The sequence below is a fragment of the Oncorhynchus mykiss genome, chromosome 4, assembly GCF_013265735.2.
Source record: "Oncorhynchus mykiss isolate Arlee chromosome 4, USDA_OmykA_1.1, whole genome shotgun sequence".
NCBI lineage: Eukaryota > Metazoa > Chordata > Actinopteri > Salmoniformes > Salmonidae > Oncorhynchus > Oncorhynchus mykiss.
The window spans coordinates 10,608,621-10,624,372 of NC_048568.1; the positions used below are offsets into that span (position 1 = coordinate 10,608,621).

Here is a 15,752-nt window from a genome sequence, read left to right on the forward strand (position 1 = left end):
AATGACACGCTATTCCCTATATAGTCCAGACGCAAGTCCCATAGAAACACATAAATTGGGCCTCCCGAGTGCCGTAGCGGTCTTTAAGGCACTGCATCGCAGTGCTTGAGGCGTCACTACAGACCTGGGTTTGATCTCAGGCTGTGTCACAGCTGGCCGTGACCGGGAGACCCATGAGGCGGCGTACAATTTGCCCAGCTTTGTGCTGGTTACGGGAGGGTTTGGCCGGCAGGGATTTCCTTGTCCCATCATGCTCTAGCGACTCCTTGTGGCGGACCGGGCTCACTGACTTCACTTGCCAGCTGGACGGTGTTTCCTCCTACACATTGGTGTGGCTGGCTTCTGGGTCAAGCAAGCAGTGTGTCAAGAAGTAGTGCGGCTTGTCAGGGTTGTGTTTCGGAGGACACATGGCTCTTGACATTCGCCTCTCCCGAGTCCGTAGGGGAGTTCCAGCGATGGGACAAGACTGTAACTACCAATTGGATATCACGAAATTGGGGAGAAAAGTACAGAGTACAAAAAAAAAAAAAAAAAAAGTACCAAAAAAATAAGCAGTACCAGTCAAAAGTTTGGACACACCTACTCATGTAAGGGTTTTTCTTTATTTTTACTATTTTCTACATTGTAGAATAATAGTGAAGACATCAAAACTATGAAATAACACATATGGAATCATGTAGTAACTAAAAAAGTGTTAAACAAATCTAAATATATTTGAGATTCTTCAAAGTAGCCACCCTTTGCCTTGATGACAGCTTTGCACACTCTTGGCATTCTCTCAACCAGCTTCACCTGGACTGCTTTTCCAACAGTCCAACAGGAGTTCCCACATGCTGAGCACTTGTTGGCTGCTTTTCCTTCACTCTGCGGTCCAACTCATCCCAAACCATCTCAATTGGGTTGAGGTCAGGTGATTGTGGAGGCCAGGTCATCTGATGCAGCACTCCATCACTCTCCTTCTTGGTCAAATAGCCCTTACACAGCCTGGAGGTGTGTTGGGTCATTGTCCTGTTGAAAACAAATGATAGTCCCACTAAGTGCAAACCGGACTGGATTGTGTATCGCTGCAGAATGCTGTGGTAGTCATGCTGGTTAAGTGTGCCTTGAATTATAAATAAATTACTGACAGAGTCACCAGCAAAGCACCATCACACATCCTCCTGCATGCTTCACGGTGGGAGCCACACATGCAGAGATCATCCGTTCACTTACTCTGCGTCTAACAAAGACACAGAGGTTGGAACCAAAAATCGCACATTTGGACTCAACAGACCAAAGGACAGATTTCCACCGGTCTAATGTCCATTCATCGTGTTTATTGGCCCAAGCAAGTCTCTTCTTATTGGTGTCCTTTAGTAGTGGTTTCTTTGCAGCAATTCGACCATGAAGGCCTGAATCACGCAGTCTCCTCTGAACAATTGATGTTGAAATGTGTCTGTTACTTCAACTCTGTGAAGCATTTATTTGGGATGCAATCTCTGAGGCTGGTAACTCTAATGAACTTATCCTCAACAGCAGAGGTAACTCTGAGGCATCCTTTCCTGTGGTGGTCCTCATGAGAGCTAGTTTCATCATAGCACTTGATGGTTTTTGCGACTGCACTTGAAGAAACTAGCCATATTCTTGACACTTTCCCGGCTTGACTGAGCTTCATGTCTTAAAGTAATGATGGACTGTCGTTTCTCTTTGCTTATTTGAGCTGTTCTTGCCATAATATGGACTTGGTCTACTACCAAATATTCTGTACACCACCCCCACCTTGTCACAACACAACTGAATGTCTCAAACGGATTAAGATGGAAAGAAATTCCACAAATGAACTTTTAACAAGGCACACCTGTTAATTGAAATGCATTCCAGGTGACTACCTCATGAAGCTGGTTGAGAGAATTCTAAGAGTGCGGAAAGCTGTCAAGGCAAAGGGTGTCTACTTTGAAGAATCTCAAATATAAAATATATTTGATTTGTTTAACACCTTTTTGGAACTGTATATATACAGTGTGTGTGTGTGTGTGTGTGTGTGTGTGTGTGTGTAAATATATATATATAAGAAACACATAAATTGGTTTGTCTGTCTGTGTGCAGCCAATGAGGCAGGAGAAACACCAATGGACATCGCCAAGCGCCTCAGACATCCACAGTGTGAAGAGCTGGTGAGTGCAGTCTTTGAATTGAATCTAAAGGTCACATGGATTTGAACACTGTAACAATATACTAATAATAATTGATTGGCCTTGTAGAGTGCTTTTCCACATAGGTTCCCAAAGCGCTTTACAAAGTAAGGGGAAACTCAACTCATCCACCACCGATGTGTGGCACCTACTTTGAATTTGATGATCCAGCTGTCTTAGAGGATGGTCCAGGGTTCTGTTTTATCAACATGGGTAATGGTAAAGGCTGACTGTATTTGTGGTGTCCAGCTGACCCAGGCTATGACGGGGAAGTTTAACGTCCATGTGCATGTGGAATATGAGTGGCGGCTCCAGAACGAAGACGACGACCTGGACGAGAGCGAAGACGAGATGGAGGACAAGGTGAGTTGGATAGCCTCTACCTCATAACTCAAAACTCATATAGAACTCTAATAGAATTCACAAATTCTTCTAACCGTGATTTTATGGTATACCAGGCAAACCTGTACTGCTGTATTAGTTGAATTATTTTGCCAAAAATGCACCAGTCAGTACTTGAGTGAGTACTATAGTACTTCAACCTCAGTTGAAGACATTACATCAATAGCATACTAGCTTATACTACACTAGCATACTTACTCTTTATCGCCCATTCCCAGCCCATCCCCCAAAGACGGCCAGAGCAGGAGCGTCCGGTCAGCTGTTTTGTCCCAGGAAATGGTCCCATGCCTGGAGGTCTCAACATGGCCTCCCTGGCCCGCGACGCAGCCAGCCTGGTCAGGGACAAGCAGAGAGCCCATGTCCCCAGCATGATGATGAACAATGAGACCTATGGCGCCATCCTGGACCTCAGCCCCCCTCCCCGCGGCATGCCAGGGGGACCGGGGTTACACATCCCACCCCTGCCCCCCAGGAACACCAGCAAAGGTCAGTCCATTGGCAATGAGAATCGGTCATAGAGCATAAGTCATGCTCTAGGTCAGGGCTGTTCAATTACAGACCTATTGGGCCAAAACCCTTTTTCAGGTTTTCACTCTCCTAATCAGGGCTTGATTCAGACCTACGTCACCAGGTGAGTGCAATCAGCTCCAAGTTAGAAACATAAATCGGAAATGTTTCGGCCATCCAAGACCAGAATTAAACAGCCCAGCACTAGGTCATAGATTACAGTTCCTTGACATGATTGCTGGAATAATGAACTAAACACCAGATGCCAAACTGTAGTATAAATAAATGATTTTATTTATTTTATTTATCCGTTATTTTACCAGGTAAGTTGACTGAGAACACGTTCTCATTTGCAGCAACGAACTGGGGAATACAGTTGCGAAAGTATTTGGCCCCCTTGAACTTTGCGACCTTTTGCCACATTTCAGGCTTCAAACATAAAGATATAAAACTGTATTTTTTTGTGAAGAATCAACAACAAGTGGGACACAATCATGAAGTGGAACGACATTTATTGGATATTTCAAACTTTTTTAACAAATCAAAAACTGAAAAATTGGGCGTGCAAAATTATTCAGCCCCTTTACTTTCAGTGCAGCAAACTCTCTCCAGAAGTTCAGTGAGGATCTCTGAATGATCCAATGTTGACCTAAATGACTAATGATGATAAATACAATCCACCTGTGTGTAATCAAGTCTCCGTATAAATGCACCTGCACTGTGATAGTCTCAGAGGTCCGTTAAAAGCGCAGAGAGCATCATGAAGAACAAGGAACACACCAGGCAGGTCCGAGATACTGTTGTGAAGAAGTTTAAAGCCGGATTTGGATACAAAAAGATTTCCCAAGCTTTAAACATCCCAAGGAGCACTGTGCAAGCGATAATATTGAAATGGAAGGAGTATCAGACCACTGCAAATCTACCAAGACCTGGCCGTCCCTCTAAACTTTCAGCTCATACAAGGAGAAGACTGATCAGAGATGCAGCCAAGAGGCCCATGATCACTCTGGATGAACTGCAGAGATCTACAGCTGAGGTGGGAGACTCTGTCCATAGGACAACAATCAGTCGTATATTGCACAAATCTGGCCTTTATGGAAGAGTGTCAAGAAGAAAGCCATTTCTTAAAGATATCCATAAAAAGTGTTGTTTAAAGTTTGCCACAAGCCACCTGGGAGACACACCAAACATGTGGAAGAAGGTGCTCTGGTCAGATGAAACCAAAATTGAACTTTTTGGCAACAACGCAAAACGTTATGTTTGGCGTAAAAGCAACACAGCTGAACACACCATCCCCACTGTCAAACATGGTGGTGGCAGCATCATGGTTTGGGCCTGATTTTCTTCAGCAGGGACAGGGAAGATGGTTAAAATTGATGGGAAGATGGATGGAGCCAAATATAGGACCATTCTGGAAGAAAACCTGATGGAGTCTGCAAAAGACCTGAGACTGGGGCGGAGATTTGTCTTCCAACAAGACAATGATCCAAAACATAAAGCAAAATCTACAATGGAATGGTTCAAAAATAAACATATCCAGGTGTTAGAATGGCCAAGTCAAAGTCCAGACCTGAATCCAATCGAGAATCTGTGGAAAGAACTGAAAACTGCTGTTCACAAATGCTCTCCATCCAACCTCACTGAGCTCGAGCTGTTTTGCAAGGAGGAATGGGAAAAAATGTCAGTCTCTCGATGTGCAAAACTGATAGAAACATACCCCAAGCGACTTACAGCTGTAATCGCAGCAAAAGGTGGCGCTACAAAGTATTAACTTAAGGGGGCTGAATAATTTTGCACGCCCAATTTTTCAGTTTTTGATTTGTTAAAAAAGTTTGAAATATCCAATAAATGTCGTTCCACTTCATGATTGTGTCCCACTTGTTGTTGATTCTTCACAAAAAAATACAGTTTTATATCTTTATGTTTGAAGCCTGAAATGTGGCAAAAGGTCGCAAAGTTCAAGGGGGCCGAATACTTTCGCAAGGCACTGTAGTTACAGGGGAGAGGAGGGGGATGAATGAGCCAATTGTAGACTGGGGATTATTAGGTGACCGTGATGGTTTGAGGGCCAGATTGGGAATTTAGCCAGGACACCGGGGTTAACACCCCTACTCTTACGATAAGTGCCATGGGATCTTTTTTAATGACCTCAGAGAGTCAGGCACCCGTTTAACGTCCCATCCGAAAGACTGCACCCTACACATGATTGACCCTATGACTGTAACCTTGTAGGCCCTGGGTGGAAGCAGGCTCATATGGAGGTGGTGGGTAGACAGAGGTCCTCCTCAGACCCCCCGAACCCTCACATCCCGGAGCGTAACAGCTCCATGAATGGTAAGTGCACTACATTATATTACCAGATAGTACTAGCTCCTGACCTATCCCTCATGTGATTATGCTGCGCTGCTGGCACAACAACACGATTTAAGTACTGTATAAGTACAACTGCCGATGTTAAACTTCTTCTTTTTTTTTTTATACATTTGACTGATTGATATCACTCCCTTGTCTCCATCCAGTGTTTCCCCCAGCTGTTCCACCTGCTGCTCCGCCTCCCCTGGTGAGTAAAAGGACCAGTGTGATGGAGTCTAGAAGCCATAAGACTGCTCCTCTACCACCACTACCTTCAGTATTACCTGGGCCTCCAGTGTCCCCCATCATCCCACTACCACCATTCCCGCCAACAGTGCCCCCTGCACCCTCCTTCCGACTCACACAGCCCCCTCCTGTACCAGCCCACCATCCCAGAAGCAGAGCCGCACGGTCCAAATCAACTAAATCACCCACTATGTAAGAACTTGGGCAGTATGTATCAAGCATCTCAGAGTAAGAGTGCTGATTTAGGATCAGTTTAGTATTTTAGATCACAATAAATATGATTATGTGGATAGGGGGGGACCTGACTCTAGATCAGCACTCCTACTCTGAGACGCTTGATACGTCCGCTGACCAATTTAGGTTCATATGTTCTCATTTAATTGTATTAGGTTTATAATGATATGTATTATCAGATAACTAAGACAATTAATGTGTGTGTGGTTTCAGTTCAGATAAACCCATGCCTAAAGGACCACCCGGCAGGCTTGCTGGACAAACTAATAGATCCGGTAAACACATCACACACTCAAATAACATTCACACATTTTTAGTATACACTGAGTGTACAAAACATTAGGAATACGTGCTCTTTCCACGACTGACCAGGTGACTCAAGGTGAAAGCTATAAAACCGTATTGTTCAATATACTTCAATCAGTGTAGATGAAGTGGAGGAGACAGGTTAAAGAAGGATTTTTAAGCCTTGAGACGTGGATTGTGTATGTGTGCCATTCAGAAGGTGAATGGGAAAGACAAAATATTTAGGTGCCTTTGAACAGGGTATGGTTGTATGTGCCAGGCGCACCAGTTTGTGTCAACAACTGCAACACTGCTGGGTTTTTCACTCTCAAACAGTTTCCCATGTGTATCAAGAATAGTCCACCACCCAAAGGACATCCAGACAATTTGACACAACTGTGGGAAGCATTGGAGTCAACATGGGCCAGCATCCCTGTGGAACGCTTTTGACACCTTGTAGTGGCCATGACACGATGAATTGAGGCTGTTCTGAGGGTAAAAGGGGGTGCAACTCAATATTACGAAGGTGTTCCTAAAGTTTTGTACACTCAGCCTACAATATCTAATAACTAGCCTGCTCTGGTTCAAAGAGCTTTGTTTTTATTCATCTGGGTGCCAGTCTGTTTCTTCTTTCTTGCCAATTCCTTATGGATTTGTCATGCCAATTGGTTCGAATAATGGAGTTGGTAAAATTACAATGATTAAATGTTCCAATGTGTCTTTTTGCTTGTGTGTGAGCAGTAAAGAATGCACCTGTAACTGGATCCCCTCCGAGCTTTGGTCCAACTCCTCCACCAACACCCAAGCCCCGCGCTAACCTCCCTGTGAGATCCTCAACTCAGCCAATCAGTGGCATGCAATCAATACCTAACACACAGGCTATTATAGCAATACAGTAATATCATATTTACACTGATTATTGAACACTTGCAAAAAAAACATGAACTAACATCTTCTTGTCTAACCTATTATTATTTGGCCCTTAGAAACAGAGGTCCAGGAGGGTGAAAGCCCGCTACAGCTGTTTAGCTGATAACCCAGATGAGCTAACGTTCACCGAGGGAGAGGTGATTGTAGTGGATGGAGAGGAGGACCAGGAGTGGTGGGTAAGTACAACAGCTCCAACACACACCCACACGCATAGGCACGCACACACATACGCACACACAAACTGCACACACACACACATCCTCTGACTGTGTCCTTATGTCTCTGATCCACTGACTGTGTGTCCTGTTGTGTGTGTGTTGCAGGTGGGACATATTGAGGGGGATTCGACTAGGAAAGGAGTCTTCCCTGTGACATTTGTGCACTTAATCACTGACTGATGCATCTGATGGTGTGACCGGAGCTGTCGCTCACTACTAGGCTGTGTGTTATCTGTTCTTGTCCAAAATTGCACCCTGTCCCCTATGTAGTGCACTACTTTTGACCAGAGCCCTATAAGTAGTGCACTATATAAGAAATAGTGCACTATATCGGGAGAAAAACAATGTCTATGAGTGAAAGAGGTGTGGGATGTGCACATCACACGTGTGGGTGGTGATATTCTCATGCATCCAAACAGCCAAAGATGATGACTAGGTGACCTCTGACCTGCCAACAGAATGTTCTAATCTACAATGCTGGAATATTTGGGGGGGAAATGGGGGAAACTGTTCAACCTGCATGCTAAGTTTTGAGAAAGTATATTTCCACTTGGTTTGCTGGGACAACTGGAAATAACTGGAGCAAGATTCTGCTTGATTATATTTGCATCCTTGAAGACACAGTCAAACTTGTCTTTAAATTCAATATTTCGCTATTGTGTTATCAATTCAGATGCGTATTTAAAGTTTAACTTGGTATAATAAAAAACGTATTGTACTACAACCACTCAAAGTCTATATATTACATCAGTCATTACATTGCTGTGTATCACCGAGCATGATCATCCTATGACAGCTTCTGCTGATGGGAAACTGATATGTTTGAATCTAACATGGAATCTAATTTATCAAGAGAGCATTTGTGAATATATGATGCTGGAAAAAGGGTTGCAGGGTAACTCTGTATGTATATTGTAGCTGTAACATTTGAGATAATTGAAAGGAATGTACATCCTACGTTTTCCTCTTCCCTCATGTTCTTTACATGTCCATGGTTATTCATTAAAACGTGAAATGGCTCATTGTGTGTTTTGTCTTCATTGCATTCGGTTAAGACAGATCTGTAGTGGTCACTCCATTTTATTTTTAATGATTATGAACAGAACCATTATCTGATTCTGGGGCGGACTGGGACCAAAAATTGCCCCTGGTATTTCTAACACCAGCCAATATTTTTCCTTGAGGCCCCCACACTGCCATTTTGAGGGCACCAATATTAGCGAGATAGTGATAATTTTGAGCCCCAAAAAGTTTGTTAGACAGACCAACTAGGCAAAAAAATGGACCAACCCACATATTCTTGAGTAATCTGTATGTAGCACAATGAAAACAAACTTTTTAAATGACGTCCATAAATGAAAGAGTCCTTTTTCAGAGGATAGATTATAGCAATGTCATTGTGATTATACTGTGCTCTGACTACTATGCCCTAAAATCAGGACCATGTTCAGTTGCCAAACGTTCTCCAACGTTGCTGATAGAAATGTCATAAATACAGCCCACATGATTTCGTGTTTTATATGTTGGAGAAGCATGTTTGTTCTAAATAACATATTTCTACCTGAACGTTACAAAACGTTGTGTGCTCCTGAATGGGCGCCCCATGTTACAACATCGGAACCCATTATAGCAAAGACCATTCCTCGTACGGACATATATCGCTGGACCGGAAGTGTTGTTATAGTCAGCGTGCGGTTAGTTTCTGTAGGTGTCAGAAGAATGAATTAGTACAATTAATACATAATAAGCATATATATTTTAATTAAATCGTAAGAGAAAATATGGCGGCGAAACGCAAAGCTGATTTATCAGTGCCTGCTGAGGAAAGTGATCAGCTCCTCATCAGACCACTGTGGGTTTATACATTCAACATTTCGTGAGCTTTTTGGCTAGCTAGCTAATTTAGCCCGTCTAACTAGCAATACATGAAGACTGATGCCTGTCTACCTAGTTAGATAAATTATGAATTTGTTCAATGTTACCTAGTATTAGTAGTTGTCCAAAGATGCCACAGTGATTTACCTTTTATACGTATAGATAGCTAGATGGTATTTTCAAGTAGCTACCGTAGCTATGCATTACGTTCATAACGCATAAGATTTTTCTGAATCTGCCAGAACGTCACTGTCTCACAAATGTCATCAGACAGTGATTGACGTCTCTTTCCCTCTCACAGTGGAGCTGGGCAGGAGGTGGGAAGGTCATGCATCATTCTGGAGTTCAAGGGACGGAAAATCATGGTAATATTACGTGCACTCTGCTGTCCCTGTTGAATTTACCATGCATTATGGATTGTATGAGACATTCCAAAATAGAAGTAACCTGATAATTGAGTACAACAACCGTTTTCCTTTGTAGCTGGACTGTGGAATCCACCCAGGATTGGAAGGAATGGATGCTCTTCCATATATTGACTTGATCGATCCTGCTGAGATAGACCTGCTTCTTATCAGCCAGTGAGTATTCCTAATCTCTCATCTGGGTTGTGTTTATTGGGGTCAAGTTCAACTGTAGCAAAACTTTTCACAACCTAAAACATAAACAAATGTTTCTTATATGGACAAGTTCAGAAATAGCTTTATGTTTCTGTGAGTTTTCCTACGTTTTGGGCCTTATAAACACAACCCCATTATATGTTTCCCCAGGTCAGATGAATTAACACACTGAAGACAGTTCAGTGTTCTAATGCACCATATTCAGTTCTCTATAATCTCCTCTCTCTATCTCAGTTTCCACTTGGACCACTGTGGAGCCTTGCCTTGGTTTCTCCAGAAGACCAGTTTCAAAGGAAGGACCTTCATGACCCACGCCACCAAAGCCATTTACCGCTGGCTGCTGTCTGATTATGTCAAAGTCAGGTAGACAAGAGTTTATTAACTTCCAATAACAGCCTGACTTACTTAACTTTAGCCTTTGGCTCCTATAAGGAACATTCCTATAAGGAACATAGGCCATTGACAATGGTCTTACTCGGTTTGTGGAAATAGCAGCGTACTCTACTGTTTCTTTCTTGATAGAGTAGCTGCTAAATGTATTGCCCTGAAGACATGGCTGTAGATTCCTACGTCGACTCCTTTGGCATCTAACTGTTAGACGTCATAAGTCTACACAGCCATGTCTTCAGGGCAAAACAATTGTAGAGATGCCATTATCCATTATGGATGATTCGGGTTCACATTGTGCCCCTGACTGTCTCTGTGTTTTCCCTCCCAGTAACATCTCAGCCGACGACATGCTGTACACAGAGACAGACTTGGAGGAGAGCATGGACAAGATCGAGACCATCAACTTTCACGAGGTGAAGGAGGTGGCCGGCATCAAGTTCTGGTGTTACCATGCCGGTCACGTCCTGGGGGCAGCCATGTTCATGATCGAGATAGCTGGCGTGAAGGTGACTACATTACATTTACATTGACTACTGGGACAGGAAAAGCAACTACAGCTTATTCATCATCTTCTTTGTGAAAGGACCATAAGAAAAGGTTCTTATCATAAATAGTACATGATTTCCCAGAAATACTGTTCTCTCCTGAGCTCAATTTCGAGTCTAATAGCGAAGGGTCTAAATACTTGTGTAAATAAGATATGAATGTTTTTATTTGTAATGCATTTTCAAACAATTCTGGGGTATTGTGTGTAGATTAATGAGGGGGAAATTAATTTAATACATTTTAGAATAAGGCTGTAATGTAACAAAATGTGGAAAAGTGAAGGGGTCTGAATACTTTCTGAATGCACTGTATATAGATTGTATTGTTTACTGTGGCCAGTAGGTGGCACCCATATGCTGGACAAATGTTCCCAATACAATTACATGAGTGAATAATTATTTGAAACAGAAATATATTTTTGTCTATTTACTTTGCTACTGTCTCTTAAAATTGTAGGTTTAAACTAACCTGTCTCCTGTTATCCTTGTTCCTTTGGGTGTCTCTGTCCATAGATCCTCTACACAGGTGACTTTTCCCGACAGGAGGACAGGCATTTGATGGCAGCCGAGATCCCCAGTGTCAAGCCTGACATCCTCATTACTGTGAGTCCCCGCTAATAGTAACATACAACACTAAACACAACTACAATCAATTAATCAATCAGGCAATCAAATTCATTTGTCAGCAGTTGTCACATGGTGCTTTTCGGCAACCCAGCCTAATCACAACCACAAAAAAGCAGCATACTTCACTTTGATTCTCGTGTGATCTTGTTTTCCTAACATGAGGATATGATGTGTATTGCTCTCTGTCCTCAGGAGTCCACGTATGGAACACACATCCATGAGAAGAGGGAGGAGCGGGAGGCCCGGTTCTGCAACACAATCCATGACATCGTCAACAGAGAGGGCCGCTGTCTCATCCCCGTGTTCGCCTTGGGCCGAGCCCAGGAACTGCTGCTCATCCTAGGTGAGATTCTCCAACCAGTTCCCTCTTCAGCCTGCCTTTAGAGCAGGTATCCAGTGACTCTCATTCATGGAAGTGTTCATTAGGAACCAACAGTCACCTGGCCTAATCCAATCAGAAACTTGTTTTAAAACATTTTCTGTTGCGTGCGCTAATGAACACAACCCTTCTCTAATGTGTGTGTGGTTATGTGCCTCTGCGTGTGTGTTTCAGACGAGTACTGGCAGAACCACCCAGAGCTCCATGACATTCCCATCTACTACGCGTCGTCTCTGGCCAAGAAGTGCATGGCCGTCTACCAGACATACGTCAACGCTATGAACGACAAGATCCGCAAGGCCATTAACGTCAACAACCCCTTCGTCTTCAAGCACATCAGCAACCTCAAGGTGGGTGACGTTAATCAGATGAATGTTTGGTAGTGGCATTTTTCAATAATAAAAAAAATATATGTTTATTAGGCACCATAAAGTAGAACACAGGCTGAAACAGGGAGTGACTATCTGAACTTGTCCAATAAGAAACACTCCTTTTCATTTCCTTTTCAAAAAGTTTTACTACGGTGTGCTCTAATGAATTAGCACCTGCTGTGTCCCTCGGTCCATGCTAAGTCTGCTGTACCACTCTCTACCAGAGCATGGACCACTTTGATGACATCGGGCCCAGTGTGGTGATGGCCTCTCCAGGTATGATGCAGAGCGGTCTGTCAAGAGAGCTGTTTGAGAGCTGGTGCACCGATAAGAGGAACGGCGTCATCATCGCCGGCTACTCTGTGGAGGGTACCCTCGCAAAGGTGGGGCTCGGTCTTCAACCCTTCTTAAGACATTTCTCAGTCACACCAAGTCATCACAACCAAAGGAATCCTACAGTGGGGTCTTATTGCAAGCCAAGCTTTGTTGTGATCAAGTATTTTTAGCGTCATCAAATGAAAGATAAACATGGACACAATTTTTTTTAAATCAAGTCATTTCCAGCCGTGCTAAGATTCATCACTCTGTGTGTGTGAGCTGACTGTTCCTCTGTGACTCTATCCTCAGCACATTATGTCAGAGCCAGAGGAGATCACCACCATGTCAGGCCAGAAGCTGCAGCTGAAGATGTCTGTGGACTACATCTCTTTCTCAGCCCACACTGACTACCAACAGACCAGCGAGTTCATCAGGGCTCTCAAACCCCCTCATGTGGTAAATAGACACACTCCGTCGGCCGTTAAATGAGTCAGATCTTATCTTACGGGCCGTAATCAAATGGTAAATGCCAACGGGACACAGTTCCACAAGGAAGTGTGCTTGGGCCTCTCTTTTTTTCCCCCTGTTATACTTCAATGACTTGAGCCTGCTCGTGTGACATATTTCTTTGTCCCGCCTGCAGATCCTGGTGCACGGGGAGCAGAATGAGATGGCCCGTCTGAAAGCTGCTCTGATCAGGGAGTACGAGGACAATGATGAGGTCCACATCGAGGTGCACAACCCCCGCAACACTGAGGCCGTCACACTCAACTTCAGAGGAGAGAAGTTGGCTAAGGTGAGCCCATCCTCCACTCTCTCTCTAGCGGTCTCCTACTGTAATATCATTTATTGGGAGAATTAGACTGAATTGAGTTAGACTTTATCCATTGGCATCAAGCGGAATTATCAAAGATTTTTTATAGTGTGTACAACTGAGGCGATTTGTGTCTTCCAAACACTTGTGGTGTGTGTATGTATACTGACTGTTGCTGTTCTGTCCCATAGGTGATGGGCTCCCTGGCTGATAAGAAGTGTCAGCAGGGTCAGAGGGTGTCTGGGATCCTGGTCAAACGCAACTTCAGCTACCACATCCTCACCCCTTCAGATCTGTCCAGTCAGTACTGATTCACTATCTAACTGTGTGTGTGCAAGCGTCCGTCCGTGTGTGTCCACATGTGTGTACTACCGTGTGTATGAGCTCTTCTCTCTGTCTCCAGACTATACAGACCTGGCCATGAGCACAGTGAAGCAGACCCAGGCCATTCCCTTCACTGGACCCATCTCTCTGCTGGCCAGCCATCTACGCAACCTGGCAGGTGGGTTTCTACAGACCTCTGCTCACCTTGTTGGACATTTAGGCACACTGGTCAATCAATCAACACCAACAACTGCTGATTGATTCCGGATCGGACAAATGTGGAAGCCAACAAAATATCACTCCCAACAAATGGCAACCAACAGACGAGCGGGGAACAGCTAGCGAATTGAGTTTTTGTTGCAGGTGTTATTAGAGTTTGTTGTGGGAGTGTGCCAGTTGCTTTACAGTAGTGGTTACATTGGGCTGTTTTCAAAGCCACTGTAAAGCTGTCACTTATAACCAGGGTCTGGAGTTTTTCTCGGTACTGTCTGACTATACAAACCCGCTTGTCTTTTAGGGGATGTGGAGGAGGTGGAGTCTGCAGAGAAAATCACACTCAGGATCTTCAAGAATGTCACACTGGTGCATGAAGCTGGCATGGTGGTTTTAGAGGTGAGATACTGAATAAAATGGGAAAGTTGCTCGAATTTTGCAACCCTATAGGAGAGGGTGTGAACATTAGCTAACTGGTTTTGTATTGGTGCTGTGTGCGCAGTGGATCGCCAACCCTCTGAATGACATGTATGCTGATGCGGTCACCACAGTGGTTCTGGAGGTCCAGTCCAACCCTAAAGCACAGAAAGGTCAGTGAAGAAAGTCCAACGTTATCTCTATCATGGGACCGGTGAAGAGATCTGAGCGCTAAAAGTCAGTTTTCACATGTTTGTTCTCGTGTAGTATAGTGAGTACAAGACTGGTAAAATACTACGACACAGGGTTAGTTTTGTGAAGAAAAGAGGTGTGCTACCTAGGTCAGCGAACGTGTTCTAACATTATCTCTGCGTTATGGCCTATCGTTACAGTATGTTTCATGTTTTTGTGCTTGTCCCTTCCCTTGCTGATGTTCATTTCTTCATCCTGTAGTTATGGAGCACAAGAAAGAAGGTATAGAACTGGATGTTTTCCAGCAGAGGCTGGAGATTATGCTTCTGTAAGTTCCACCCCCTATTCACGTTTTCTATATTCACACACACACACACGCCTGTCATGGGTCAACAGGAAGGTTGTGAATGTGTATCAAAATGTAACGGATAGAATCGCTTCTCTGAGACATTTGAAATCTTTCCCTCAACAGTGACATGTTTGGGGAGGACTGTGTGGACTTCAAGGACAATAAGAACCTGACAGTAACAGTGGACGGGAATACTGCCTTCATCTGCCCAGAGACCAGAGTGAGGATTTAGTGGATATGTCTGTCTCTCTCTCTTTCTCTCTGTGTGTGTGTGTGTTCTCCTCTAACCTGGTTCTCCCCCGTCTGTCTGTTGTGCAGACGGTGCAGTATGAGGAGGGCAGTGCTGAAGATGAGACCCTGAGAGAGATGGTGGAGCTGGCTGTGCAGAGGCTCTATGATGCTCTCAACCCTGCCATCTGAGGAGAGTCATCCACCTCCTCCCCTCTCTCTCTCCCTGGACAGGCAGCCTGTCCCAGAAGCAATAGGCACGGCCCAACACACCGGAGTTCCCAAACAGCATCACCCAGAGGCACTTGCCCACTTTCCTTTACGGGCAGTGCAGTACTGACATGGTCTATATGAAGAGTGTTCCTGTGCATTATTAATTGATATGCGTATGTTAGCCGGGCAATGATTACAGTGGATATATTCTACATGTTGTCCCAGTACTTGTATTGACATTGCCCCCTCTGTTTCATTCCTCTGTAATTCTAGCTGCCTTATCACATAAAGGAAGAATCTGTGTTTGGGAAAGTGTAGATTCCACAGGAATCAAACCGCCGTTGAATTCTCAACGTGTAGACTTTGTATATTTGCATTATGCATTGCATTGACAAAATTTGTTTTAAATAAAGTAATTAAGGACTGCTGGCCACATTTCTGAACTAATATTGCAGGTTTATAAAGTAGTTATTTCTGTGAATATGTTCTGAAATATTGAGAAGTGCAGCAATGTGAGCAATTTAATAAAATA

At 43.9% G+C, this 15,752-nt stretch overlaps 2 protein-coding genes across 3 annotated transcripts in view; both read left to right on the forward strand.

Annotated features, from left to right (window-relative positions):
- Positions 1-8,364, forward strand: part of asap2b (ArfGAP with SH3 domain, ankyrin repeat and PH domain 2b) — a 51,663-nt gene extending 43,299 nt beyond the window's left edge. Inside the window, exons 20-28 of one of the 2 annotated variants that reach the window (XM_036975605.1) lie at positions 2,086-2,153; positions 2,421-2,534; positions 2,792-3,059; positions 5,313-5,414; positions 5,600-5,870; positions 6,126-6,187; positions 6,939-7,021; positions 7,184-7,303; positions 7,451-8,364. In XM_036975605.1, coding sequence (XP_036831500.1) covers positions 2,086-2,153; positions 2,421-2,534; positions 2,792-3,059; positions 5,313-5,414; positions 5,600-5,870; positions 6,126-6,187; positions 6,939-7,021; positions 7,184-7,303; positions 7,451-7,525 — 1,163 coding nt within the window. In that variant the 3' untranslated portion in view covers positions 7,526-8,364. The remainder of the gene's footprint in view (positions 1-2,085; positions 2,154-2,420; positions 2,535-2,791; positions 3,060-5,312; positions 5,415-5,599; positions 5,871-6,125; positions 6,188-6,938; positions 7,022-7,183; positions 7,304-7,450) is intronic. The other variant, XR_005051461.1, reaches the window with a different exon arrangement.
- A 625-nt stretch (positions 8,365-8,989) lies between these two features.
- Positions 8,990-15,667, forward strand: cpsf3 (cleavage and polyadenylation specific factor 3). Its single transcript, XM_021600132.2, has 18 exons — positions 8,990-9,197; positions 9,522-9,585; positions 9,704-9,801; positions 10,075-10,203; positions 10,559-10,736; positions 11,289-11,378; positions 11,595-11,745; positions 11,956-12,131; positions 12,377-12,535; positions 12,780-12,926; positions 13,114-13,266; positions 13,476-13,584; positions 13,688-13,786; positions 14,126-14,220; positions 14,324-14,411; positions 14,692-14,758; positions 14,903-14,999; positions 15,098-15,667. Exons 1-18 carry the CDS (start codon positions 9,127-9,129, stop codon positions 15,197-15,199), a joined length of 2,073 nt encoding a protein of 690 aa, XP_021455807.1. The 5' UTR covers positions 8,990-9,126; the 3' UTR covers positions 15,200-15,667.
- The last annotated feature ends 85 nt before the right edge of the window (positions 15,668-15,752 follow it).

Excerpts from the sequence above, each read along its gene's own strand:
- cpsf3 (XM_021600132.2), top strand. The coding sequence starts at position 9,127 with ATGGCGGCGAAACGCAAAGCTGATTTATCAGTGCCTGCTGAGGAAAGT. Across the intron at positions 12,536-12,779 it reads TGGAGGGTACCCTCGCAAAG|CACATTATGTCAGAGCCAGA; the intron begins GTGGGGCTCGGT and ends CTCTATCCTCAG. Across the intron at positions 15,000-15,097 it reads TCATCTGCCCAGAGACCAGA|ACGGTGCAGTATGAGGAGGG; the intron begins GTGAGGATTTAG and ends TCTGTTGTGCAG.